The sequence below is a fragment of the Tinamus guttatus genome, unplaced genomic scaffold (assembly GCF_059628265.1).
Source record: "Tinamus guttatus ecotype Peru unplaced genomic scaffold, ASM5962826v1 Tinamus_guttatus_pri_ptg000150l, whole genome shotgun sequence".
Taxonomy (NCBI): Eukaryota; Metazoa; Chordata; class Aves; order Tinamiformes; family Tinamidae; genus Tinamus; species Tinamus guttatus.
The window spans coordinates 9,631,548-9,657,485 of record NW_028288684.1 but is presented as its reverse complement, the minus strand read 5'-3'; the positions used below and the strand labels follow the sequence as shown (position 1 = coordinate 9,657,485).

General features: G+C 41.1%; 1 protein-coding gene across 1 annotated transcript in view; it reads right to left on the bottom strand.

The window, feature by feature from the left end:
• The window catches only part of XPO4 (exportin 4), a 68,233-nt gene that overhangs the window by 24,105 nt on the left and 18,190 nt on the right, over window positions 1–25,938 (bottom strand). Inside the window, exons 2-7 of the mRNA XM_088522300.1 lie at window positions 25,478–25,583; window positions 21,956–22,097; window positions 21,555–21,693; window positions 9,760–9,876; window positions 8,805–8,958; window positions 1,621–1,733 (exon numbers count right to left, since the gene is read on the bottom strand). Of these exons, the coding sequence (XP_088378426.1) occupies window positions 1,621–1,733; window positions 8,805–8,958; window positions 9,760–9,876; window positions 21,555–21,693; window positions 21,956–22,097; window positions 25,478–25,583 (771 nt within the window). The remainder of the gene's footprint in view (window positions 1–1,620; window positions 1,734–8,804; window positions 8,959–9,759; window positions 9,877–21,554; window positions 21,694–21,955; window positions 22,098–25,477; window positions 25,584–25,938) is intronic.

Here is a 25,938-nt window from a genome sequence, read left to right as displayed (position 1 = left end):
GAAAGGTCAAACTACCAGGGAAAACAAACCCTGAAACCAAAACGCAGTTTTAATGCAAGTCCCACCCTAGGAAGAGATTAGGCCTGAAGGTTTCATCTTTAACATGATTGCCTTTTTAACCATTTTTTTAAGGTTATTAAAGTCTCTTAGAAGTAAATGAATACAAACTATCACAATCCACTTGTACTACCTCAAGTGGGAAACTAATACTATGAGACTCAACCATTGCAAATTAGGAATTTAAAACAAAAACTGACAGCAGTCTGTTCTGGCTGGCATTCACTCAAAAACAATCAAATGCTGGCACTTTCCGATTACTAATAAAGAAAACTTAAATGCATAAAAGCAATTCTGCAGGTTATTTAAACCTCTATTTTTATCATGAATAGTTAACTGACTTATAAACAGCTAAAGCAACAGATATTTAACTTGGACACCTTCATACTATTAAACAAGAACGGGTTAATGTGGAAGTCAGAAAGTTATTTGCATGTGGAGATTCACAGCTGACAGTAGCAACTGTCTGGATAGTCTAGACAGCTGTTCAGATTGTGTGTAGCTGCTAAGAGATCTGCCAGCAATTTTTTCACCTTTTCACAACTCCTGGATCAGATGAACTTTCAGTTAAAAGAAAAAAAAAAAAGAAAAAACTAAAAAAATCATTTATCATTTATTAAAGACAAACCAAAAAAATACAAAGTAAGAACATGGCATGCAACATATATCAAACAGCTTCAAGCCGTACTGAAGATTTACATCCACTTTGTCTAATAATCACTTTGACCAGGTCTGTTTGAACATGTTTTTTCTCTGCTTTGCAAAAACGAACGCAGCCTGAAGAATGCTGAACGCACATCTCACCAGATGCAACACAAAGTGAAGTTACCAGATTATAGTAATTTATAAACCATTAAATTTTGGTGTTGCAGTAACTTCTACTTGAGCAAAGACCATCAGCTTCTCCCCCAAAACTGGTAAGTAAAAATAATAAAGTAATAATTGTATCCAGTTTTCACATCAGATTTTTCAAAATGAAAGCAATGCAGCATTACATTCCCTCTCCCCACTCTGCGTGTGGAGAGCCCTATCAGTCTTATATTAATCTATCTTGATTTGTTTGAATATGCTTTGTGCTGGGGAAAAAAAGGTGTACAATTTTGAATACTGCAACCGTCTAGAAAACTGCAATTGCAAATGACTTATTTTCAGCTGTTCTGCTGAGCAACTGCTAGCAAAAAAAAAAATCAGTAAAAACACACAGTTATTTGGATCTTTTTCAGAGATGCTACACCTTAGCTAAAAACACATACATAGCTATTACAGTTCCTCATGCTTTGTTTCATTTGATGAACACAGGTCCAAAAGCATTAAATGTTTAAACGCTGAGATAACCATACTTTTTTTTCTTTAGTTAATGGTTCTCAATTTAAGGCAATACATAGACAAAATACATATTCTGTTAGCAACACATTACGTCTGCTTGCTTTGATAAACCAACTGAAGTTAACAGAATCAGTCCTACCTGATGCAAAAGGAAGACTCCCACAGCAAGGGTTTAAAACAGGAAGGAGCTGCTTTCCCTGTGGATCTGTACTATGAAAGTTGAAGAATGAAACTTACTGTAAAGAAAAGCTCCATAACTCTGCTGTCCAGGAGGGTCTCGCGCCAGGATTCTGTTGGCTTTAGCATCACATTTTGTGAGGATTCAAACATAGCTATATAATGTCTGCCCAGTTATCTGGTGTCAAGGTCAACAATAACATTCCTACTTGGCTTTAAAAAAATCCTAGATACAACAGGATCCATTCAGAAAGAATGTAATGGAAACAAACTTTAAGCCTCTTCACATACACAGCATAATTCATGCATGAGGCCAAGGAATAAAAGGTATTAAGTATTGAAAAAAAGAATGCTCCAGGAATGTTAGATAACAGTTTGATCATAATTATGAGACATACCATAGTGATACGATCACTTTGATAACCAGGGTGTCTAATGTGACACGGCAAGAAGGGAAAAAAGCAACCGCGATTCAACAGGTGTTAAAATTTATGCAAAATGGGAAATCATTTTCTAAAAATTTTTCCTGGCAGCTTTTATAAAGGCCTTATGATAGCTAAAGATAGCCCGCTGAAATCCATAGCCTATTTTTCTGAATAGCCAAAGAGGCTTCACAGAATGCAGATATGTTAGCCCTGCATGAATCTACATTTTTATTATGCTGTGAAGAACAAAAGCATACGGCATCACGGGGCACTGGCATATTAAACATGCATTTATAAGGGACAGGCATAAAGAGCGCACGCACACTGAAAGCAGGACTTTATCGCTACTGCATGAGTTCTTGCTATGCATTTTGGTATAATTTAAATTTTTAAAAATTCTCCAGGTGCTCCAATACAGAAAAAAAACCACGGGCAAACCCAAATGTATGTCACATTCTTTGTCAGTCACCATCTAGAGTAGTGTTCAAAGATTTCTGGAAGTGCTTCCTTCTGTGACACTCCCAGTCACATTCGTAAATTGTAAAACTGCGTGAACTGCACAAACCAGCAGCTCAAGTTTTCATTTAAGGAAAACAAAAAATATCCTCTCTACCCTCCCTGATCCCTCTCTAAATCTACGGTCAGAATGATAAACCATAAGCTCAACTGCATGCAATGTGCCTACTGGGGATAAACCGTATTAATTTGAGTACTGCTCCTCACCAGGTACTAGAAAAAATATGTTCACACACACACACAAAAAAAAGAATTTATCTCCCTGCAACAAAGAAAGTTCTGTGACGGTTTCATTTGGTAAAGCAGATCCCGTAAGTTTTGGCAGGTTTTGCTTAAGAGAAGGATATACAAAACTAAGATTTAACTTAATACGAAGTGCTGTGGCTCAAGGCAGAATGCACAACTTTAGCTTGAATATATGTACATATATAGAATGCATAAGAATAATTAAGAATGTTCATATTACTATAAAAGTAGTTTTATCATTTTTAAAATTATCAGCAAGTTTCTGTACAAGACCACAACTAATCTACATTATTTTAGACAGAAAACAAATTAGAGAATTGCCTACTTTATTTCCATATTAGGTACAGGTATCATTTTAGTGATCAAAAATGTCTTAGTTCTTCCAGAATAAAATAAAATATGGGCATGAAATTATCACATGCAAGCATCCCTTATCGGGGCAATATTACAAATTAAGACTAATGCTATTGGATCTGGCACAATAAGCTACGTATTTTCCTCTTGTTTTGGAATGTTTTTAGAAAAAAAAGAGCACTTGTAAATTGTTTATTTAGAAAAGTATATTTTCTTGTAATTCTCCAAGAAAGAATTTGCTAGGAAATACATCAATACCAGAAGACAAGGAAAGATACATTATCAGCCTCTGCAAACCACTTTGCTCTTCACTTGGTTTAGTTTACAGAGGGGACAAGTTACATAACACACTTCACATGGAATGAACGAAGGGCCAATTTGCTGTCACTATTTTAACAAGCCTCAGTATTTAGCAGTCCTATCCTGTTATTTTTAGGACTGAACCTCAGGCTAATGGGCTGATGACACATCTCACAATAGTAGATTTGTAGGTAAAAATATTGGTTCACTTAAACTCCACAAATTATACCTGCACCCACAGTGGGGGTATTGCAGCCATCTTCCAACACCAACCGGCAGCAGGCAAACACCAGTGTAAGTCGGATTTCAAGAGGTCTGTTGGTGTGAAATATCCTAATTTGGTGGGGTTCAGCCCTACTGATAACAGTCACTTGTGCCAAACTAGAAAAAAAATGGCACTAAATTAACCAGCACAGGGACTTCTGCAGCTACCCAGAGCAAATGGTGCCTTCATCATCAAAATTTAATCGATCAGCTCAACGCTACAGAGCAAGGACAGAACTAGCCCAATACCAGTGCTAGCCCTAAGCACTCAAACTGTAGCACAGATTTATGGTAAGCATAAATCTGTCTATTATGACACCTCAGTAACTTTTCAAATGAAAAGCAAGAGTAGAAGCTTTTCTGATAATAAATACAGAAGTTTACAATATTGACTAATGCTATTGAAAAATCAGTAATTCTCATTACAGCTAACTGTAGATGACAAAGAAACCAAAGTTAAGAAACACTTACCCGAAGCATGACAATATTTTACCCAGTAGTAAGACTACTAAGACTAAAAAATAACTGTTTTTAATAAAAGATTATTCATCAAAATCTATCAAGCTCTTCTGAAAAATATAAGAATACAATTAAATGCCTTCATATATGGTAAGGCCCATATGTTCACTGGTTCATGCCCAAAGAGGAAGAGGACAAGACCGTACTCTTTAAAACAGATTTTAATTTATTTTAGCTTCAATTTATGTATGCAGCTACTAGCTCAAAAATAGGTTGTTTCAAGAATCATAGAAATAAGAGTGATTTCTTTAAAAATGGGAATCAAAACATATATTTGAAGTTCTACATGTTTGTTGGACAAGTTTGTCCATAGGACAGAAGAACAACTCAGAAAGGGAAAAACTCCTGGAGTGCCTTTGTTTACAAAGTTATGTTGATCACTTTACTTTTGCTGTTTTGAATCTTTCTGGAAAGCTTTGCATCTTAGACCTGTATTTTACAAATAAAAAGCTGAATTAAACAGGTAATGGTCTGGAAATGTGCCATCCAGTGGTACAATGCTAACACAGGGATTTGTATTTAAGATCTCCCCTGGATTGCTAGTCAGCCAGGCACATGGAATGAGTCTCAGAGCAACTTGCAGAATTTATGCAGGGAGTCTGTTGATCTGCCCTTTTCTCTTTTGCTCAGCTTTGTCTTAAAACATCGTCCAAAACCATTGTTAAGAAAACTTGTACTACTATTCAGAAAGTTTCAGAACAGCTTGGATTTCAAAATTGGGCAACTTTTCCCCTTAAGAGTGCTAATACTGATGAGAGTAAAAATGGAGCCACCTCTTTTGTACTTCCTTGCACACAGCTCTTAGTTTCACTAAAATTTTCTATACATGCCAGAAAAATAGCCAGGGTAGCATCTCATTGCTTTATCTTTTGGATTACAGATAAACTGCTGTTGTAAACTCCGAATATCTCCTGGCTACTAATGAAGGTAAGATCTAGAGGAGACAGCCCTTCTGCTGATGGAAACCTGTCCGCTGCTCCTCAGCACAGGCTGAAGCATCCACGTGAGCATTCAGTGAACCAAACCAGCAGCCTCATCCTCCTAAAAACACTTTCAGGCAGTTCCCTGTGTCACAGCTCACAGGAGGTGCTGGGACAGGATGCTTTTTCAGCAGCGATGCCAACTTGAATCATTCCTCAAAACAAATCTCGAGGTTTCTAGAACAGTCTGTGTGTTTTTACATGCATGTCCATTATGTGCAACAGATGCTGCCAATCTGTTGGAACTCGACTGGATCGAGTTCCAATCTCGAGAGTCTGCCGAGCTCTACGGCTCACAGCATCCCCCAGAAAGGTCTCCCATCCCGGCCTGCGTATAAAAGGCAGTTCCACAACAGAGATATGAAAGTCTGGTCCTTTAGAGACGTGGCTGAGGAACATGCAGATGAAAAAGCTTTAGATGAGACAAAAGCTTAGCCAGTTGATACAGCAATTGCAATGGAAGAGCAACTATGTGCATGGGCAGGATGCATCATGTTAGGTTTATGAGGCGTGTATTTTAAATCCAAGCCTGTTCTGCATTAACTTAATAACTTGCCAGCTTTCTCTAGGCAACTAGAGGCATCAAATCCAAAAAAACTAAAACTCGAGTTGTTCTTTATTCATGAAGCACTAGTGCTGTTTACAGAAAGCTGTAAAAATCTGTTCCTTAAGGAATCAAATAAGGAATGACTGGTTCTGTGGTAGATCAACAGATGATGATCCTCTTTTTGTGGATGGAAGACATCAGCACACAATCTTACACTCTGTTTAAGAAGTTTGGCATTGCTGGATACGCATTCAGAGTACATAAAAATGTGGCTGTCAAGAACAGACAAATTCCAAACTCAAGGAGGTCTTGAAAACATCTCCAGAGGTAATAGGACATAAATTATAATTACAACCTGATTCCACAGATTACAAGTCCATGTCAAGGTGCATTAGAGTCCAGGAACATTGTGCTCCTCAACTGAAGACCTTGCACTTATAACACACTACAAGTAGGATTCTTGAAGGCACACTTATAAAGGAGAGGGCTGTACACCTTAGCACTGACCACCTGCATTTCCTTACTCTTGTTTAAATAAATAAATATTTATTTAAAAACAGAAGATGCAATGGAACTGGTTCCACCCAAGTGAACAGTACTAAACAATGACGTAACAGCACTGAAAAAAGAAACCCCACTGAAGCCAACATGCCACAGCCGACTGCCACACGCTCCTAGTGCAAAATAGGAATTCAATGTTATTGTCATTTCCAACAGTACTGCCAAAAACCTCTGAAGCATCCACAAACACCAGGTCAACTAATGCCTAGAGGTAGCAGATAAAAATAACAATGTGCTTCAGCAAACGCGATGGAAGAAACTGCACGTAACTGGAACGAGACCTCCCAGATCACCATGCGCCACCCCTACCACTGCAGGCACTGCAAGCTCTTCAGAATTACTGAAAATCTTTAAGCAGGCGGATCCCAGGCTCTCTTCTTTCACTGTCCCAATGAGGTGGCTATTCCAGAATGTATCTCTCCCACCAGCTCTTCTTTCCAGCAACAGACAGCACAGATATAATACAACTCTTCTGCAATAATAGGTGGCAGCATTGTCCAAGACTGCTTTGAGCAATGCAAAAAATACTAAGCCATCCTACAACAGCGCAAGAGCTGCTTAGGAGTGATATGTTTTGACATAATTTTCTTAACTCAGTACTTTAAATTATACTTCAAGAGATACTATATATCCCTTGAAGATACTCATTGAAGATCTAGCTAATGGACATTTATGCTACTTTTTTTGAGAGAGATAAGAGAATCTTGCTGAAGATTACATGCCAGGACTCAGGTTATTGCTATTTTGCAGAGAATACTAAGAATGATACTATACAAACAGAAAAAAATTATCAGCTAAAAGAAAAAAAAAATATGTATCTGTGAATGATTATTGGATAGATGTGGATAAAAATGGATGATTTTTTAATCAATGCCTTAGGTATCAAATGTGCACCCATTGCTTTGGTGAATATTCTGTCAAAGTTGGAAAGAGGACACCAACTGAACCACAATTTTTAAGTTGCTACATGTGCTGCCTTTTTAGAAACTGCAGCCAAGTTAGATGCTAATGTTCAAGAGCCTACAGTCCACAGTGACTTTTTAAACCTGTCTTTTTAGGGAAGAGGGACTTATGTCACAATATCATCAACATGTTGATATCACTTCAGCATTACTGAATTTTAGTCAGCTGAGATCCACACTGCACTGGTGTTAAAGTTGATCCAACTACAGCAAAAACAGTTTGTTAGATAGAAGTGGGAGGCCTAAACTGGTGCTGCAGTTCTTACAGCAAAACATAATGCCAAACAGTAGGAGAAAAAAGGTGCTACAAAGTGGACAGAAGATTCTTTTCTAAAAGGTGTTTGCACATCTTTTGGAAGCCTTTATAAGATGCAAATGATGTGACTCCAGCCTCAGGCTTGTAATCACATGGACCAAATTCTTCCCTGGACCCTGCCAAATCACTTCAGTGATTAATAGGAGTGGGATGTTTACTTTTACCTCAAGGCACCTTCTATAGAGGCAACGTAACTGGAGCTCTGTTTTACAGATGTGAGGGAAGGAATAACCAGTTTCAAGCAAAGAATTTTCACTTTTGCTGTCTCCTACGGAATCAATGGAGACAAAGATGATGGAGACGCAGATAATGCCTTCTAATGATCACATATATTATCAAATCCTTCACAACACATTTGGAGGCAACAGTAAGATTTCTGCAGTAGGCATAATTTAATACCATGTTATTGAAAAGGTTTTTAAAAAAACACATTTGTAAGCCAACTTAAAAATGTAGGGTAGAAAATTTTCCTCTAGTCTTTTTATTGGGCTGAACATTTGGGTTATCTTTTTTCATCTCTCCCTCCCCAAGATTATCTTCTTTCTGATATTTCACCATATGCCCCTGTTTCCTTCTCTGTATCCCACCTCCACATTTCCTTGGACATTCATAATCAGCAGACATCAAGATGAGAAAACAGAAGCAGTGGCAACTGCATGTTGGAAAAAGAAAGAAAGAAGCAGGGGAGAGGGATGCCATTTTTTATTTTAGCTTATTTTCTTCATCTCAGAGAGAACCTATTACCTAGCATATGTTCTAGTACAGGATCATCTGTGCTTAAGGGGAAGAGAGTCAAGCACAAACATTGCTTTGTGAGGGGCCTTCACCTGAACCCTACTCTTCTTCAAGGAGGAAAGCATGACAGATCAGACCTTGCATAGAACTCCAGAAACACATGCAATACTTTACATCTACCCACATCTTGGTTCAGCACTAAAGCAGTATTTTACATTCCTCCTCCCCATGCACTAACCAGATATATGTCAAATGCACCATCAGCTTCTAACTAGTTGAGCTGATACTGCCTTTTAAATAAAATACTTGAAAATTTTAATGAAAGACAATAGCAACTTGAACACATAAGCATCTAAGCAAGTCAGGGGTGTCCAAGGGTACTAATGAAAGAAAATATAAACCAGGGATTAAATATAAGGCTTACAGAATTTATACTTTTCTCTCCTCACAAACACTCTACTTATGAGGTAAAAATGCCAAAAGTCAAGTGAAATAGAGGGCCTGACACTCAAAGGATATAATTTGGAGGAAGGAAGTTCCAGCTTAAGACCTGATTGGCTAGTGCAAGATAACGCTGAAACACCGAAGACATCTGAGCGTTGAGGTTCTCACGTCTGCTGAATTCCTGAAGTACCTCTACCGTGAGCATGAAGATCTGCCGCAGATCGTCCTCCTGCAGCCAGGACGAACACAATGCATTAATACACACCCTTAGTAATTAAAGTGCTGATTTAAAAAAAAAAATCCATTTTCACCCTATTTTCATTAAAATAATAATAATAAAAAATCCAAAGTCAACAGTCAGATCCTCAACTCATTTGTCACAGCTAACGTAATGCTTTTTAAAAGTAAGAAAAAAATATATGTATATATTATATATATTTATGTATTAATCATTGAAAAAGGAAACTGCTCACAGGATTTTTTTTAACAACTGCTAGGGAAGGGGGGTGGTCTTTGGCATGAAAAAAAATTGCTAAGTTGTTCCACAAAAGTCAGAGCTTAAAGCAATGCCTTCACAAAAACATTTCTGCCTGGCCAAACAATACATTTGAGACAACCAGACTACACCATCTGCAATAATATTTTTAAATACATAGCTCTCCTTGGCATTAAACCAAATCTATATTTAAGACTATCATTGTTCCACAGAGTATTCGTTTTGTTTGCGATTGGTAGCCAAGGACTTAAAGAGTCCGACTGTGCATAGATCTACAGCTCTACCTTTATAAAAAGGCAAAAGGGATTGCACCTTTTTGATACAATTATTAAAAATACATTATCCATTTTTCTAAAACCGTCAATATCTGTTGCATAGCATAGTATGCATAGCATAAGTATACGCATAGTATGTGTTTACTCTACTCAGTGCTGTTTGGCACACGACGTAGCTTAATGTACCTGGTACAAGACAGTACTGTTTCTTAGTATTTGAGAAACACATAAAGCACACACTGATACATAAGGAGTTTACCTGAAATATACGTTTACAGTTACCATGGAACTCCATGCTTAGTCCAATGTTGCTGGTTTTACTTGAACTCGAGAACTCACTCAACAGTGCCGTTAAAATGGAACAGGCCAAAGTTTGCTATAAAAAAAAAAAGGGGGGGGAAATAACATAACTAAAAGATGTCCGAAAACGTAATACCACATACTTGTCCTTAAATTATATTATTAATATGTTTCTATGACTATTACTTCATTGATATTCTAACAGAAACTAGAAAAGCTCCAATTTTCCAGGGTATAGACCCTTGGGTGAACTATCTTTATAATTACCCAGGCTCTAGGCCTGATCATGGGATTTAAAGAATTTGAGTGTTATAAGAAACTAGCACCTGTAGAGCCTGCAATGTGGAAACCAGCTTACTGCAATCCCTTTGCCAGCCTTGCTGGTGTTTCCTCTCCCCCTGCAAGGGCCTTTCAGGTGTCACTCCCAAGGAAGATGCAGTTCCCTCTTGTTTCCATCAGTCTCTCTGGAGTCTGTTTTCCTCTTTGCATTTGCTACACTTACTGTGTTGGCATTTCATAGTAATTAAATTTATACCATGAAGTGTAAAAGCTGTTCACAACCAGCAGTGCTACTCACCACCTACCTGTCCCTCTCATTCTCCCTCAGAAGAGAGGGAAATAAGGAGCTCGAATGCTGAAGGAGACCTCCTTCCAATGCACAGAGCCTCCAAAAATCCCTTAAAGCTCTTTCAGAACCATGTCCCAGAAGCAATATCAGGTGGATGAGCAAAGGTCATTTTAGAGAAATAGATCCCCCAAAATTGATGTTTTAAGTATCATTCTCATCCCAGAAATGCAAGGTGAGGTAAACCAAACAGTTACCCTAAAACACAACTTCAGAGCCAGCCTGCCTCTACAAAACACACTGCACCAGCCATTTGTTGCTTTTGTTTTTTGAAATAACAAAGCTTTTTTTTTTTTCTCCTCATATCAAAATCCACTAACCATTACCACCACTTTGGACATTTTAACTGACCACTCCGCACAAAGGAAAGTCAATGTTGTACAGCAGGGAAGCGAAGGGTACTGCAGGAGTGTTCAACGCACTGCTGTAGCAAGCACAGTAGAAATGACACACCAAGAAAATGAAAACACTTTTTGTTAAATGCCATGTTCTTAACACAAAACTTCAAAATTACTGGCTTTGCTTCTAGACTGTTTGGAGCCAAGGTGCCAGGGCTGCAGAGGAGGACAGGAATTGCTCAAGGGTCAGGCATGCCAGCAAGTGTCCAGGGGTTAAGCAGAAATATGCACACTACCTCTGAACACCCGAAAGATTAAAGTGGAGATGATACTATTTATGCAAGCTCAAGCAACAGCTGAGAGCAGTGCCATCCACCCACCAACTGCAACATCTTTGTTCAGAAATGCCTCTGAAGTCAGTACCTTGACCCCCCAGACTAGTTATCTTAGCTAGTATACACTAAATTAACATTCTTACTTGCTAAATAAGTCCCAGACGGATCCAACAAACAGCATCTTCATAACAACACACGGGTTTTATTTCCGTATATATAATAAAGCTGTACAGTTGGCCAGCCGGTTGCTGACCAATTGCTAAATCCAAACCTTCCTGTTTTAAACAGATAACTATCTATTGCAAGTAGACTGCTCCTCATCTACTACAGCCACAAATGTCACATGTCACTCATGGTAACAGCGAGAAAAAAACAGCAGTAAACTTTAAATTTCATCAGCAGATGGGCAGTTTTGTGAGTCCTATACAAGGCTTCAAAATATTTCCAACCGGTTCAAGCATTTCTGTATTTTGGTGCAAACTAGTTTTGCAGAGAAAAAATTATTTGCAGGAAACCCAGACTTGATCCAGTGTAAGAATCAATGCAGGCTAACACTGTGAGCTTTAAAGTCAGCATTAAAAGTCCAACATGGAAACAAATCAGCCATAAAAAGGTAAACCACCCCAAGTTTGGCTCTAGAACAACGCTACAGACAGAGAAATAACACAAAGGTGCCAGGGAACATTATCCAGTTTCCTTGTATGCCAGCAGACAGACAGCTCACAAGGCTCTCTAGATACTTCCATAAAACTTTGCATTTTGTTTCAGCTACACGGATGTTTTTCGGCCCTGAGAAGCAGCAACCTAAAGAGCCCTTGGTGACAATCACACATTTGCACAGTTTCATGCTCTGTAACAGACTGGTTGCTACATGGTATTAAGGATTACAACCCAACAAGAGCCTGTCTACAAGTAAAGCTGCCTGCGCGTCACCCCCTGCAGAGATCCTGCCACCCTGCAGAGCAGCACAGGACAGCTAGGACAGTGACACAGACAGGCTCTCACTTACAGAGGCTGCCAATTATAGTAAAAAAAGTGAGTTAGAACGAGCAGAAAGGAATAAATGGCGGGGGGAGGGTTGTTCCCAGTATGATTAAATAGTTAACATTAGCTGAAGAGACAGACATTTTCTCCTTCTGTTTTTCTGCAACTTGTTTGTGTGGCATATGACTGTTTATCCTTTCTTTTTGTATATTCATGTGCTACTGCACATAAACAAGTATCACAGATTCGTGATGCCTTGTGCCTTCCTCCCCCTCCCGAGGAGAAGTGTAAAAGGAAGCACAAAAGCTCTGAAAAGCTGTGAATGGGAAGGATGCAGCTAGGCCTGATTGAATCTAAGAGCCCCATAAAAAAAGCTGAGTGGTGACCTGCCCCATCACTGCCACCTGGAGCTATTGGGGGTGGCACAAACATCCATGGCATGAAGGTGGCAGAGAGGTGACACAGTACTAGAGAACAGTCCCCTGGCCTACGGCAAGCCGCGAGCGCCCACCGGAGCCCCTGCACCTCACTCGCCCCTTTCCCCAGCCCCGCACCCCTCACTTGTCCCCTTCCCAGCCCTGCACCCGCTCCTTTCACGGAGAGCGCCTCAGCACAACCTCCTCTGAGGAGGAAGATGCCGGAGAAAGGCTCCGGGTAGGGCGGGCTACAGGAGCAAGCACCAAGGAGGCCGCTGCTGGAGAAGGCTGGGGGTCGAGCACAGGAGTTTCAGTCACAGACAGGCGCAGCAGACCAAAGCGGGAGCTGTAACTGACCCTCACCTGCTTGCTGGATCTCGCAGCGTTGGACGCAGAACACTACTGCACCCCAAACTGCCACCACCACTGCCTGCACTCACACAGACTGTAGTGCATTACCATTGCCATACAAATACTGAAAGACAACTAACTGGCATAAAAATATACACCCAATCATCTATTAAGCTCTTTGGAATATACAGGAACATATTCCAGAGCCACTGGTAAAAAAAAAAAAAAAATAAAAAATTACTTATTCCCTGTTAACAATTAAAAACTTCAAATATATTTTCTGACCTTACATGTGTTTGGTATGAAGACATTTTTCAAGTAGGTCAACACAAATGCAGGCTGAAGAATTGTAAGGTTTCAAAAATCTGAAAAGTAATCTGAAAACCAGTACAGTTGTGCTTTGTGGAATGAAATAATTTCCTCTTACATGTAGTAAAACTGAATACACTTCACACATCTGAAGCTCAAGGTTTATTCAGGCTTTCTGCCACACCACAAGAGATGAACAATCCGGTTTAAGATTACCATAGAGTAATAAGTAGAAAATGCAAATGATTCTGGGCATTGTATTAAAAGTCAAACCTGAATGTCTATTGCCCAGTAATGCCATTAACTTCATACCAGTAAGAGTACCCCTCCAAGTGGAGTTTCGCTCACTCGCTGGCAGTTTCCCTAGCTCTGCCACAAGCGCATACCCAAACAATAACCCCATCTAACAAAATAAAATACTTCTCTTGTCGGGAGCGGGCTGCCTCTGAGAATAGCTTGGCACTCACCCCAGTTAGCTTTATTACCAGGAATAAGCTTTCTGAAAGATCGCTATACATAAAATAGACTCTCAGCTGCTCAAACAGAAGATCAATGAGACCTGGGATAAGAGATTAACTTGGCAATCAGATACCCAATAGTAGCACAGGCTCCGTGGGTTTCTTTTTAAATTGCACTAATAAAATATGGACATTGCAGAAAGAACATGCACCATTTTAATAGCAAACAACATTTGTACACAACTCATTAAAAAAAAAAAAAGTAAATACAACTTCTTCCTTTTCATGGAATGTCCCTTATAACAAGGGCTGAAGCCGTCATGTTTGAAGGGATTTCACACTTGTGCCTGTGCTGCCCATGGAACAAGTGAAGGGCTTCACTGGGGGGTAGTTAGGTTACAAAGCCTCTGAAAGGAAGCAGAGTTCAAGAATGGCTTAGGAAAAAATGGACATGTGGTTCACCAGCCCCGTGGCAGCAAAGCCAGCAGGAACGGCAGCACCAAAATCCTCCTCTCCTCTGCGGTTCGGACTCGACTACTGCCAGGTTCTCAGGGGCTTGGTACAACCTTAATCATTCACTTCTCTGCATAAAAATAAACTGTTAAGTTAAATCTCTACATGCACATTCTGTAAGTATCATTTATATCTACAGAAAAATGAGGAAGAGAATACTTAAGAGAATAAAGGCTTTACCTCCATAGAGCAAATCATTAATTCATAAAGTAAATCAGAATTCATGGTTTTAATGCTTTTTTGTCCCCATTCTTATAAGATCTGATACTTCAAACAAAGGAAAGCCACGAGAAGCATTTAATAACATTCCTAAAAACAGCTCCTTTTCACTTGTGCAAACCCAGGCTGCAGGTACAACCAGGTACAACTAAGGGTACAATTTGCTGAGCTGTTCCTAGATGATAAAAATCTGCAATGAGAATATGCCAAAAGCAGTTTTACCATATAGGTTAGTTAAAGGCAGGGCTTCCTTTGTAAAGGAGATAATCAGACTTCTCTTTACCTATTTTTCCTGCATAAGCACAGCTGAATTTCTTAATATTTTCAGAGTATTTAAAATCCCCAAATGTGAGCTGCAGCTCCATGCGGAAAGGTGGCAGTCAAGAGGGTGGTCCCAGCACCCAAAGCAACATGCACTGCATGCAGATGCACAGATATTAACTGAGGCAGCTTCGCTTCTTCACCTTCGGAGTGGGATTACAACAGGAAAAGATCAGGGGAGGAGTGTCAGGTCCCAGCCTGCCTGTTGGCAGCCTCGGCCGGCCAGGCAGGACACCCCATCCCTCCTCCTCCACATGGTGTTGAAGGCTTATGGTTGGACTTGATGATCTTGAAGGTCTTTTCCAACCATTCTATGATTCTGTCTCTTACATTCCTAGATACCCTTCTCCAGCACCATGCAAGGATGGAGGAGTGGAGCAAGGTTACGGCACCGTGTCTGCTCCTACACCATGGGCAATGCGGTGACTACCGCCCCTGGGGCAAAGCAGACTTGCCAAGCACAGAAACCGGGAAAAAAAAAAGAGAGAGAGAGAAACAATGGCTGGGAGAATCATTGGGAGCAACAGGAAGGTGACAGTATGGCATTTGAAGTAGGTAGACTTTGCCAAAGGGAGCAGAGAAGTCTCTACTGCCTCTACTGAGAGGTTGAAGAGGCCCAGACTGAATTTCTAGGAGCTTAGGGTACAAAACTTTCCCCTCCCCCTGCCTTTTTTCTTCTTCAGTCTCTAGACAGGCAAAGTTGGAAGGTTGAAATCAGGATGCGGGAGGGTAGGGAATAAACGAATCCTAAAAAGTGAACATTGGAAAAACATTCATCATCCCTCCTCATGGCTCTTGCCTGAAGTCTCCAGTAGGATCGCCTGCTACTGCCTTAGCAGAAACAAATCCAAGATCTTCAATTAATTTAAAAATAACAAACATTAAGGCCTAGCCATGCCATCAACATCACACAGCTTCAAATATGCATCGTGCACTACTTTTAGTTTTGGCAGGTCATGCTCTTGGCAAGTGCTCTATAGCGTACAGGTGTCCTCTTTCCCCTTCTTTTTCCCCTCGAATATTTGTTCCTGGTCCTTTTTACTCCTCTATGCTTTCCAAAATGTCAGATATGCCAAATGAGCTGTGTTACATGGCTGTGCTCCAGACCAGATCTGCTTAAAAACAAGTAGATAGGGGGCTAGGAGGGAGAAGGCTGCTTGTTCTTAAGCAAACTGCTGCACAGATCCAGCTTATTAATGAACTTGTACCATTAAAAGGGCAGTATCACTGAGGAGAAGAAAGTATGAACAGCCAGGCTTAATACATTTTTTTAAAGAGTCTCTGCCCCTGAAGCCAGAAGTAGAAGAGATTCCTATGTAACGTCTTCATCTCTTCCTTCCCAGGGAGCCTGTGAGGCTGAGAGGTGAGGAGCTTGATCTCGGCTGTAGATGATAACACTGGGAGCCATTAACTGCTAGTCTTGACATTCCTAAGCAACTAAGTTGGACCCACGCTCTACTACATCCCTGTAACATGAGCCTGGTGAAGAGGCTCTCTCAAAAGAGAAACTGGAAATTATTAAAGCGTATCCTGCTTGATACAAGTATTGAAAAGATAGTTAGGTTTTAAAGTTATTTAAAATCTCTATTAGCAACTTTTCGCTTCATATTTGAATACCTTTTGGATCCCTACAAGTCCCAAAACATTTTTGTTCAAACACATTAGCACAGATCTTTATAGACTTCTTATCAGCATGAGGAAAAGAGGGCTTAATTATCTGTTTTGCCATGTGGTTTTTATAATCAATATACCTCAAAGTTCATCCAGAAACGTAATAATTTCATCAGACAGAAGATACAGCTGAAGGTGGGGCAGGGAGAATAATGGTTTGGAAAATCTGTCAAAATTTACAAGTCAACAGAGACTCTCCATCTCCCACCTGATGCATGAGATGGGGACAGCTAGACAGATATCCAGGAATAAAATTACTCTTAAAGATCAGAAATAAGAACCATAGAATCTATGTAACTAGTTACCCATTTATTAATAAGAAGCTAATTTCAGTGAAGAAGAATGCCCAGCTGGGGAAGTTGGACTGGATGATCTCCAGGGGTCCTCATCAACTTCAACTACTCTGTGCTTCTGTGAGACTGCTTACTACTACTACTGCTAATAATTTCCCTCTGTTCACATGGGACCCACATCACATTTTAGGTTTTAGGTAGCCTGTAGCATTTGAATCTCTTCTCCAGCCTAGTTGAGAGCAAAGGAAAATGAACTAAGATCTGCAGGCTTTAACACAGGAAGAACTGTTAGGATCCCAGCATATCTCCAGGTCTTGACAGGGCTTTTGGCAGGTACAGGGTAATTAGATATCAGACCTCATGCTACAACACACTGGATCTCAAAAACACGGCCGCTGTTGCCCCCTCACCTTGTGCCAGGTCTGCAAGAGTTGCACCCCTTCTGCTGCTGACCATCTCCACTCTGGGAGAAGTCCAGACATAATCCGCACCCTAGGGTGGTTCTAAACCACCATTCCACCTGATGCTGCTCACGTGCAGGCAAGTTCCTCCTCCTGGGAACTGGTTACTTCAGTTGCCAGGATTCCTGTCCTCCCATCGGGAATGAAGAAATACAGTAAGCCTTCAGTTATACAAAAGGAGAGCATTCCAACACCAAAAAAAGGCCAAAAAATGTCAAGTATTTATAGCTGAGAATACCTTGGCCCACACAATCCTCCAAAATTTTGAAATCAGTGGTGGAAAACATACTTACTGTTCTACGATTGGCCTACTGCACTGCGCCTACTGCCAGCAGCTCTGTTCCCAGAGACACAGACTTTGGAAAAATTTGCTGGATTTGCTCTCCTGGAGCTACAGCCTCTGTTGTGCGAGCAGAAGGATGATTTGGACGGGCGTTACACACGCCAGGAAAGACAAAAACAGGAGCTCCAAAGCTGACCCACGTGGCCACCCAGAGGGCTGCCACCTAAACGTGCTTATAAATTAACAGGTATCCATACCCTATATACTCATGTACACATACACACACACACACACCATGTATCCTTCCCATCTGCTTTCCACGTGGAATTGTGTTACTCCTCTTCAGCGCCCTGTTATTTCCTGAACGTCTGCTCTGTTTTCCATGGTTAAGAGATACTCAGTGATAGAGCCAAATTTTCTATCTCCTTTCATCTATATCCCTCTCCTTCTCTACTATCCAACCCCTATCCCCCTTGGTATTTTTCGTTCTCAGCAGTTAATCCTTCGGTCTTGCCCTCCTGTCATGTTTGTCACATTATTGAACACATCTTCAATTTCCATCCTCAAACCCATTTCTAAAGAAATTTAGAACTTACATGCCAGAAATCAAGATATTAAGCATATGGAAATATACAGAAGGATGCAGACCCAAAACACATAACACCAGCTACATTTGCTGTTCTCCTCATTACATTCAGAGCTTGACCCTGACAGCATGTTATCCAAAACCCATGGATTTTATGAAGCACAAATACCTAGCAAACAAAAATCTAGTGCAGATGTCTGACAGGAATTAGGAGGAGGGTTGCGGGGAGTGGAAAAGATGAAGCACTTGCTTCGTTCTGGCAAGATAAAGAAGGGCCAGGTCATTTCAGATCCAGCACAGATGGGAAAGCAAGTGAGAAGTAGGCAAGACACCGACTTACTTTCTTACTTTTTTAGGACAATTTCAATTACAAATTGTTATGTAAATTAAATAATTTACACATTCATCTTAAGATAGCTCTTTCTTTCACACAGGATTCTCTGCTTGCACAGTCTTTTTCTGAGCAGACCAAAAACTGCCATCTTTTCCCTGCCATGAGGGCAAAAAATATCTTCTTCAATATTTTCCCCCATGCACACTTTTTGGTAGTCCGTAAGCCTGACTCAGCCTAACACTTGTACAAAGCCATTATCAATGGCTAAAAGTCATGTTTGAATCACAGAAGCATTGAGGTTGGAAGGGACCTCTAGAGATCATCTAGTCCAACCCCCTGCTTCAGCAGGGACACCTAGAGCACGTGGCACAGGGTGGCATCCAGGCGGGTTTGAAGATCTCCAGAGAAGGAGACTCCACAGCCTCTCTGCCAGCCTGTTCCAGGGCTCTGGCACCCTCACAGGAAAGAAGTTCTTCCTCACATGGAGATGGAACTTTCTGGGTTTCAACCTGTACCCATGGCGGGGGTTATGCCACCACCAAGAAGAGCTTGGCCCCATCCTCTCTGCATTCTCCCCTCAGGTACTTGTACACATCAATCAGATCTCCTGTCAATCTTCTCCAGGCTAAACAGGCCCAGCTCGTTTAGTCTTTTCTCATATGACAGATGCTCCAGTCCCTTAATCATCTTTGTCGCTCTGCGCTGGACCCTCTCTAGAAGCTCCACATCTCTCTTGTCCTGAGGAGCCCAGAACTGCACCCAATACTCCAGGTGCGGCCTCACCAGAGCTGAGCAGAGGGACCTGCAGGCAACGCTCCTGCTGATGCAGCCAGGATCCTATTGGCCTTCTTGGCCACTTCAAACATTTTTAAACACAAACGGATTTGCTGCTGACTATGTGGTACTTCCAAAGCTGCTGGACCAAACTACGGGCAGGAGGACACGGTTGTCAGGCAGCAGACAACAGGGGAAAAGCAGCAGCCTGGGTAGGACACAGAGGGACAGCAGACTAGAGAGAAGCAAGAGTCAGGAAGGTGAGACAGAGAAGCAGGAGTCAGGAAGGTGAGACAGAAGTACAAGGCTGGAGGAGACGTGCACAATGCATCACAGAAAAGATGTGATAAAGACAGTGAAAAAAGAGCCAGGGAGGCACATACAGAAGGCTGAGAAACATCTGCTGATCTGCCCCAACATACCCACTCCTCCTCCTGGTTTGGGTGGCAGCCCGTTTCCGTACATGACTAAACTAAGCACATCTGCTGTGGAGGGAAGCCCAGGTGGTGCCTCCCCAGCACTGTTCCCTCACATGATGGTGGGCTGGAAAGCAGCACAATTTCATTAGCCCTCCACAGGCTCGGCCGTGGCAGGGACTTACCCACACGCACATGCAGTGGGAAAAAAAACAAAACACTTGTAGGGTTTTGGTGCTGCTCCTTATTCTCTATTAAAATGCCAAGACCCAAGTCACAGGAAGCAGTGTCAGTACAAGAATTGCTCTGACAAGAAAGTCTCAGAAAATTACACAAGCATCTTTATGAACAAGGATTCTTTTACAACATGATGCCTCATGGCTGGGAACATGTGTTGACAGCAGCCTGTTTAAGGCTTAAACACATTCTGCACCATACAGAAAAGAAGTTCAAACAGCATCACATGTATTTTTATGATAGTAAGTAGGATTAGCATGCCAGAATAGAAAATACCATTACATGCTCAAGACACATTTAATACCCTTCCTAAAACTTGAGCACAACTACTTTGGCAAACTATGGTGCAAGGGGGATGCTTGGGCAGGGGATGTGGATAAAAGGAGGGAAGCCACCGGGCCAAAAGCTGCCTCTGCAGCGGAGCCGCTCTCCCCTCGGCCCCGCGGCGGGATCTACAGCCGGCGGCTTTTCCCTGTTCCACACCACGTTCAGCACCCCCGGACGTACATTAATGCATGCACAGTGGGAGACATAGGACTGTGCAAGAGCTAATATAGTGATAACTGCTCTGTCAGTATATGTGTTTTTTACTCCATTTTTGCATCTCTGCAGGAAGGTGATATAAACTACACAGGCACAAGCTGGTGCACGCAACTGGAAAACCTTAGTCAGAATTCCATTTTTAAAACACAAGGTTATACTCCCTGTGGCGCAGGGCAAAAAGCTGGGCATTGTTCTTTTAAACAAATACATATTCCTATCCAAATTATGCACAACCACAGACTGCAGTTTTTTCATTAAGCTAAGTAAGAGCAACTTTAAAGTTTTGAAATAGAACTGAAACTTCCATACCCAGCAGAGATACCACTTGCACTCAGAGGTGACATACTATTTTTAGGACCATGACATTAGCTGCATTACTCCTAGCGCTGCTCTTTGATTGAATTTTCAGAGTTAGACATTCGCAGCTTTGCATCTAGTATAAATGTCGTTCTAAATGCCCAGCGACATTAACAGTCAGAGAGGCTTTGTCTGAATAAAGCTTCAGTTAAAATTTTCGGTATGGAATCTACATAATCTTAGATTTGCATTTGGTAGGAGAAAAATCACCTCTCTCTAATCTCTAGTTACATGCCTCTATTATGACCTGTTCTAAACTTATCTCCTGGCATAGCAAGCGGAATTCCATTAAATGCACAGATAGATATTGGACACCTTGTTTCCACTTTGAGCTCAATAGGGAAGGTAACACTCACCCCTCGAGTGACATTAAATCTAGAGTAAGTTTTGTATTTCCATTCCATTTTTTACTTCCTTGCATCCCTTCCTCTCCACCCTCCCGCCCGGCGGGGAAGGGCCGAGGTCGAAGCCGCTTGTTCCGCGGCCGATTCCGACAGCTGAGCCCGAGGCTGCAGCGCGGACAGATGGGAGGGCAAGCGATGGAGCGGGAACCACCTCCCGCGGGGGGAAGCCCGTTTTAGATCACACTGGTTTGTTAAAGAAACCCAGGGAAACACACACATTAGTGTGACAACTGGGTGACAATTCAGACAGACCTGCTACCTAAGAAACGTAGCAAGCTACGCGCCAAAGGACTATTGCTAATCAATCACAAGGGATTCTCCTTCCGAAATCTAAACAGTCTTAGCAGATGATTGGTTGAATAAAGCTATCAATTTGATTACTAATTTTAATTTTTGGATAAGAAAAGTATACAAGATCTTATGCTTACTGAGTATATAACTGAGTATATAATAATTTATTTTATTGATACAGACTACTTAAGTGTTGGGGGGGGGGAAGGGAGGAGGGGAAAAAAAAGCTACTTACCACCGTGGGGTTACCGCTGCTGATCAACTGGCTGACTTCATGGAAAATGCTTTTGCAGTCGATTGATTTGTCTAAGGATCCCCGTTTCACTATTACTGCTACTGCTAACAAAATCTGCTCCCGAACATACTTTTGAAGGCTGTAAACAACATCGCAAAAACACATTTGCAAGTAAGGTTGTACATTCATAGCCACTAAAATTTGAAATACATTTTTTTCCCTAAACACTCTGTGTGAATGCGTAAGGGAAAGCCAACAACATCCCAGAAGTCAACCAAGCCTTAAAAAAAGGAACACATGAGTGTTGAAACAGTCTTTCGCCACAACATTTGGAAACAAAAAGCATAACAAGATGCTACGCCGAATCTTATTTGTCTAAGAGTTATTTTTTCTGTACTTACTTAGGCCTCTGTAAGACATAGGTTAGAAGGAATGTTCGCAGTGACTCAATGCTTGTTTTTTCCAGCAGAATCCATTCTCGTACAACTGCTTCCATTATCGCTGTAGCAGCTTGGAAAAGGACATAGTCCACTTTACTAGTTTCTGTTGAGAAAAATAAAGGCAATTAGAGTATCGGAAGACACACATAAATTTAACTTGTATGTATTTCCAAGGAAAAAAGATTATTGGAATTTTAAAGATTATTCTGTTACTATGAAAACAGACAAAGAATTTATCTTTCACAAGGGAGAAAGTCTATCAGTAACCCAATTATCGAATTGTCTAACATTATTTCAGTTGGGTCAGAGATTCAGGTGAAGAAAAATTGGCTGCACATGGAAACTGAACCAAATATCAAGACTAAAAATGGTAAAATGCATTTCTGGATCTACTGCCCCCCCCCCCCTTCTTTTTAAACTTAGAAAGTGCAGGTCGCATGTATATTACAATATTCAAGTTTAACATATACCTAAAAATGAGCCAAATTATTCCTCTGTGGGAACCTTAACTCTGGCATTTTCTAACTTTTGGGTCTCTGACTTTGCAAATTGTACAAAGCTCACACAAACAGAGAATATTATTAAAAGACAGGGGGAAGAAATGTAATTTCTTCTTTGCATCAAGGTCTACGTATCCAGAACTGTAACCATTAACAGCACAGACATCCAGCGCTTAGTGCAAGTTTGTAACTATTATAAACTATTATTTTCTCTATGAAGTCATTAAAGGAAGACAAGAAGAGTTTTGCCACTACATTCAACAGCTATCAGCTTTCAGCAGAAGAATGTAGACCTTTGTGGGTTCAAGCCCAGGTTTCTAAAGAAACTGTATTATATTGACCGCTCCTCTTTTCCTTTCACTCATTATACCTGTTTTTCTGCTTGTGTGGCTCTTCTTTCCTTGCATGCCACCTACATCCTTGTTAACTTTCTTCTCCATCACAGCTTGTTTCCCTCCTCTAGATCCTTGATTTTGTAATCACTGCTGCCCCCTTCTCGCCTCTCAGGTAAAAATCAGCTCTTCTGCCCCTGTCGACCCCATGACCAACTCAAGAAGCACAAAACTTTGGAAAAAGGCTCCTCGTCCAAGTCTAAACATTTTAACTGCTTAGTGGAGAAGCTGCTGCAACGAAAGCCCTATCCCAGATCAAGGCAAGCTTATTCTCAATGGACCGTTTAAAACAGTATTTCTGAACACTTGAAAGAGGTTAAAAATAGGATCACATTCTTTGCAAGCAGGAGTATTTCAGAAGAAAAAGGAAGATGCCTGCAGTAATAGTTCCACTATTAATGCTAAACTGCATTCACCTCTTCAAGAACAAGATGCAAAGATGCACCTTAGCAAAAGTCATACTGCTAGCTATTTATCTATTAAATTCCCATTATTTACTTACGGGTAGTGACAAATATACCACATAAGAGAACTGGAACTGTTGTATAAACAAATTAAATATATCATTTTGCCTGTCCACAGTTCTGTAAGAATCAATGTGAAAATGAAAAGCACCAGTTTGGATGACCTCTACAACGAAGAAGGTGGTTATACGCTTTGGGATCCAAAGAACTGCTGTAACATACTAAAAGACAAAGAAACTCTGTGATTTGTAGAGAGTTCGCTTGGCAGCATAGAGTATGAAAGAAGTTAAAAACACCCTGCTAATTACGTATTATACTATAATTTAACCTGAGGCCTGCAATATTAACGTAATAAATAACATCCACAAATTGTATTTCTTTGGCCCAGGAAATTCTGAAATAAATGTTAAAGAAATACGTCAATAAACATTATTTTAAATAATATATTAACATTCCTCTTTTCATTCTGGCAAACTTTCATATAGAAATTGCTTTCTAGTTTTGGGGGGATAATGTTTCTTTCCCTAAATTTCAAGGTTTTTCTGACCCGGTTTTGGGGTTAGCCTTTCTCCAAGAGCTCCCTCCTGCGTCCCCCATTGCTCACATCGGGGCAGCACAGAGGTGGCAGGCAGCAACCCCACGTACTGAGGGCAGCTGGATCCCTGAGAATATTCACCTGCCAGACTCTAGCAAGCCTCTCAGAGGCAAAAATTGGGTGGTTTTGGGTGTGTTTAGTTTGATTTTTTTTTTTTAAGCCTTGCAGCATGACCAAGTTTGAAGTGTTTCCACAGAGATCCCTCAAGAAATTTCTGGTAAAAGGGTGACACCTACCTAGCTCTTTCCCTTCACTGCAGCTCCAGCCCCTCAAACCTTCGAGCCTGTCCCATGCTACTTCAACCAAGCAGGCCAAAATGTTTAACTGTTTGGAAGCAGTTGGGCCCCAACTGAAACCCAGCGAGACCCTCAGCCCCCAAGGGACTCTTGCCACGCTCCTGCAGGGCCTGGTAACGCGCACGAAGCCGTAGTGCCAGCGGATCTCTCGGGAATGCCCAGCTCGGGCACCGGGCAGCTCCGTGAGGAGGCAGCCCTGCCAGAGGCCCCTAACAGCGCCGGGCCGACTAGATCAGTGGAGGGCTTTAGCCACCCGAACAAGCTGCACCTGACAGACACCACACCAGAAGGGCACTGAGGGCCTTCACCCCCGTTATTGCAGCCCAGCCGCCCTGCAAACATTTAAGCTGTCGCTTCCCCAAGACTTCAAACCCTAATGCCAAAGGAGCAGCCCTGCCCTCTCCCTGCTGCATCCAGGTGCCTTCCCGCTCTCCCAGCCAGATACGGTGCAAACATTTGCAAAGCGAATCTGGAATGGCCCTCTGGTTAAACCTAGCCTCTTGACTTGCCACTCCATTACTCAGGTTATTGTGGAACCAGCCAAGATGCAACGTATGGGCAAGGTGGCTGTGAGGAAGGGGGGACCCGCTCTCTCAACAGAGGTGCCACTTGAAAGCTACTGCACAAGTCTGGCCTTAACATGCATCTGTGCAAGGTACTGTTTAAACACCCAAACTTATTGTTTTACTAATACAAATCATTTTACTAATTGTATTCTACTAATACAATTTTGTTTGCATTTTAAAAAACATTTCCATTTGTAAATTTGCTTTCATTTCTTAAAAGAACAGACATCTCAGTCATCTTAATTATGACAACTACTCCAGGTTAAAAAATAAATAAAAATAAAAAATTTGTTTTCAAGTGTTCCAGTTTTAAAGACCCAACTGAACAAAGCCCTAAGCAGCCTGGTCCAAGTTCAGTGCTGACCATGCTTTGAGCAAAGACTCAAAGACTTCCTGAGACTCCATCTGAACTCAGTTATTCTGGCCAATCTGAATTGACCTGGCAAATCAGTTCTGGCCAAATTGATTAACTAACAGAGTCAAAAATACCGTACAGAAACAAATGCACAAAACATGAAATGCAGGTGGGGAAAAAAACAAACAAACAAAATGCAAACAAAATCTGCCCCTTACTGAAGTCAAAATAATGTTCGTACTCCAAACTGCAGAACAGCACTGTCTTAGTAATAAAACAGAAATATGTTTAACACCTTCATTTATTAAAACTTACCCAGAATGTGTTTGCAGACAGCAAATGGCGATTTTGATTTTCTAAATGATAAGAATATGTGCTCAGCATGTTGTCGTTGTTCATTATTGACCATGGAAGGTGGTGCCTGAGAGTAAACAGCCAAAATAAAGTTACTTAAATACTAAGGATCAGTTAAAGTACATCCCAATTGCAAATATCTCTGAGGAATATTACAAGCTTACAAATATCTGCTTTGTTAAATATCAAAAACAAGTGCTATCTCATGCTACAACTGCCCATTACTCCTCAGTCCCAGGCTCAACTTTTTTCTCATTTCTCTACATTTGTTAGAAAAGTTATTTGTGCAATAAACCCAAAACAAATTGTGAACGTGCCTAACACTTAGAAATAAAGCATTGGCAGTAACATACCACCCTCTAGCGTTTAATGCAGGAGTGAAACTCCTGCAGAGTGAGTGGAAGCTCAACTTCACCATTAAT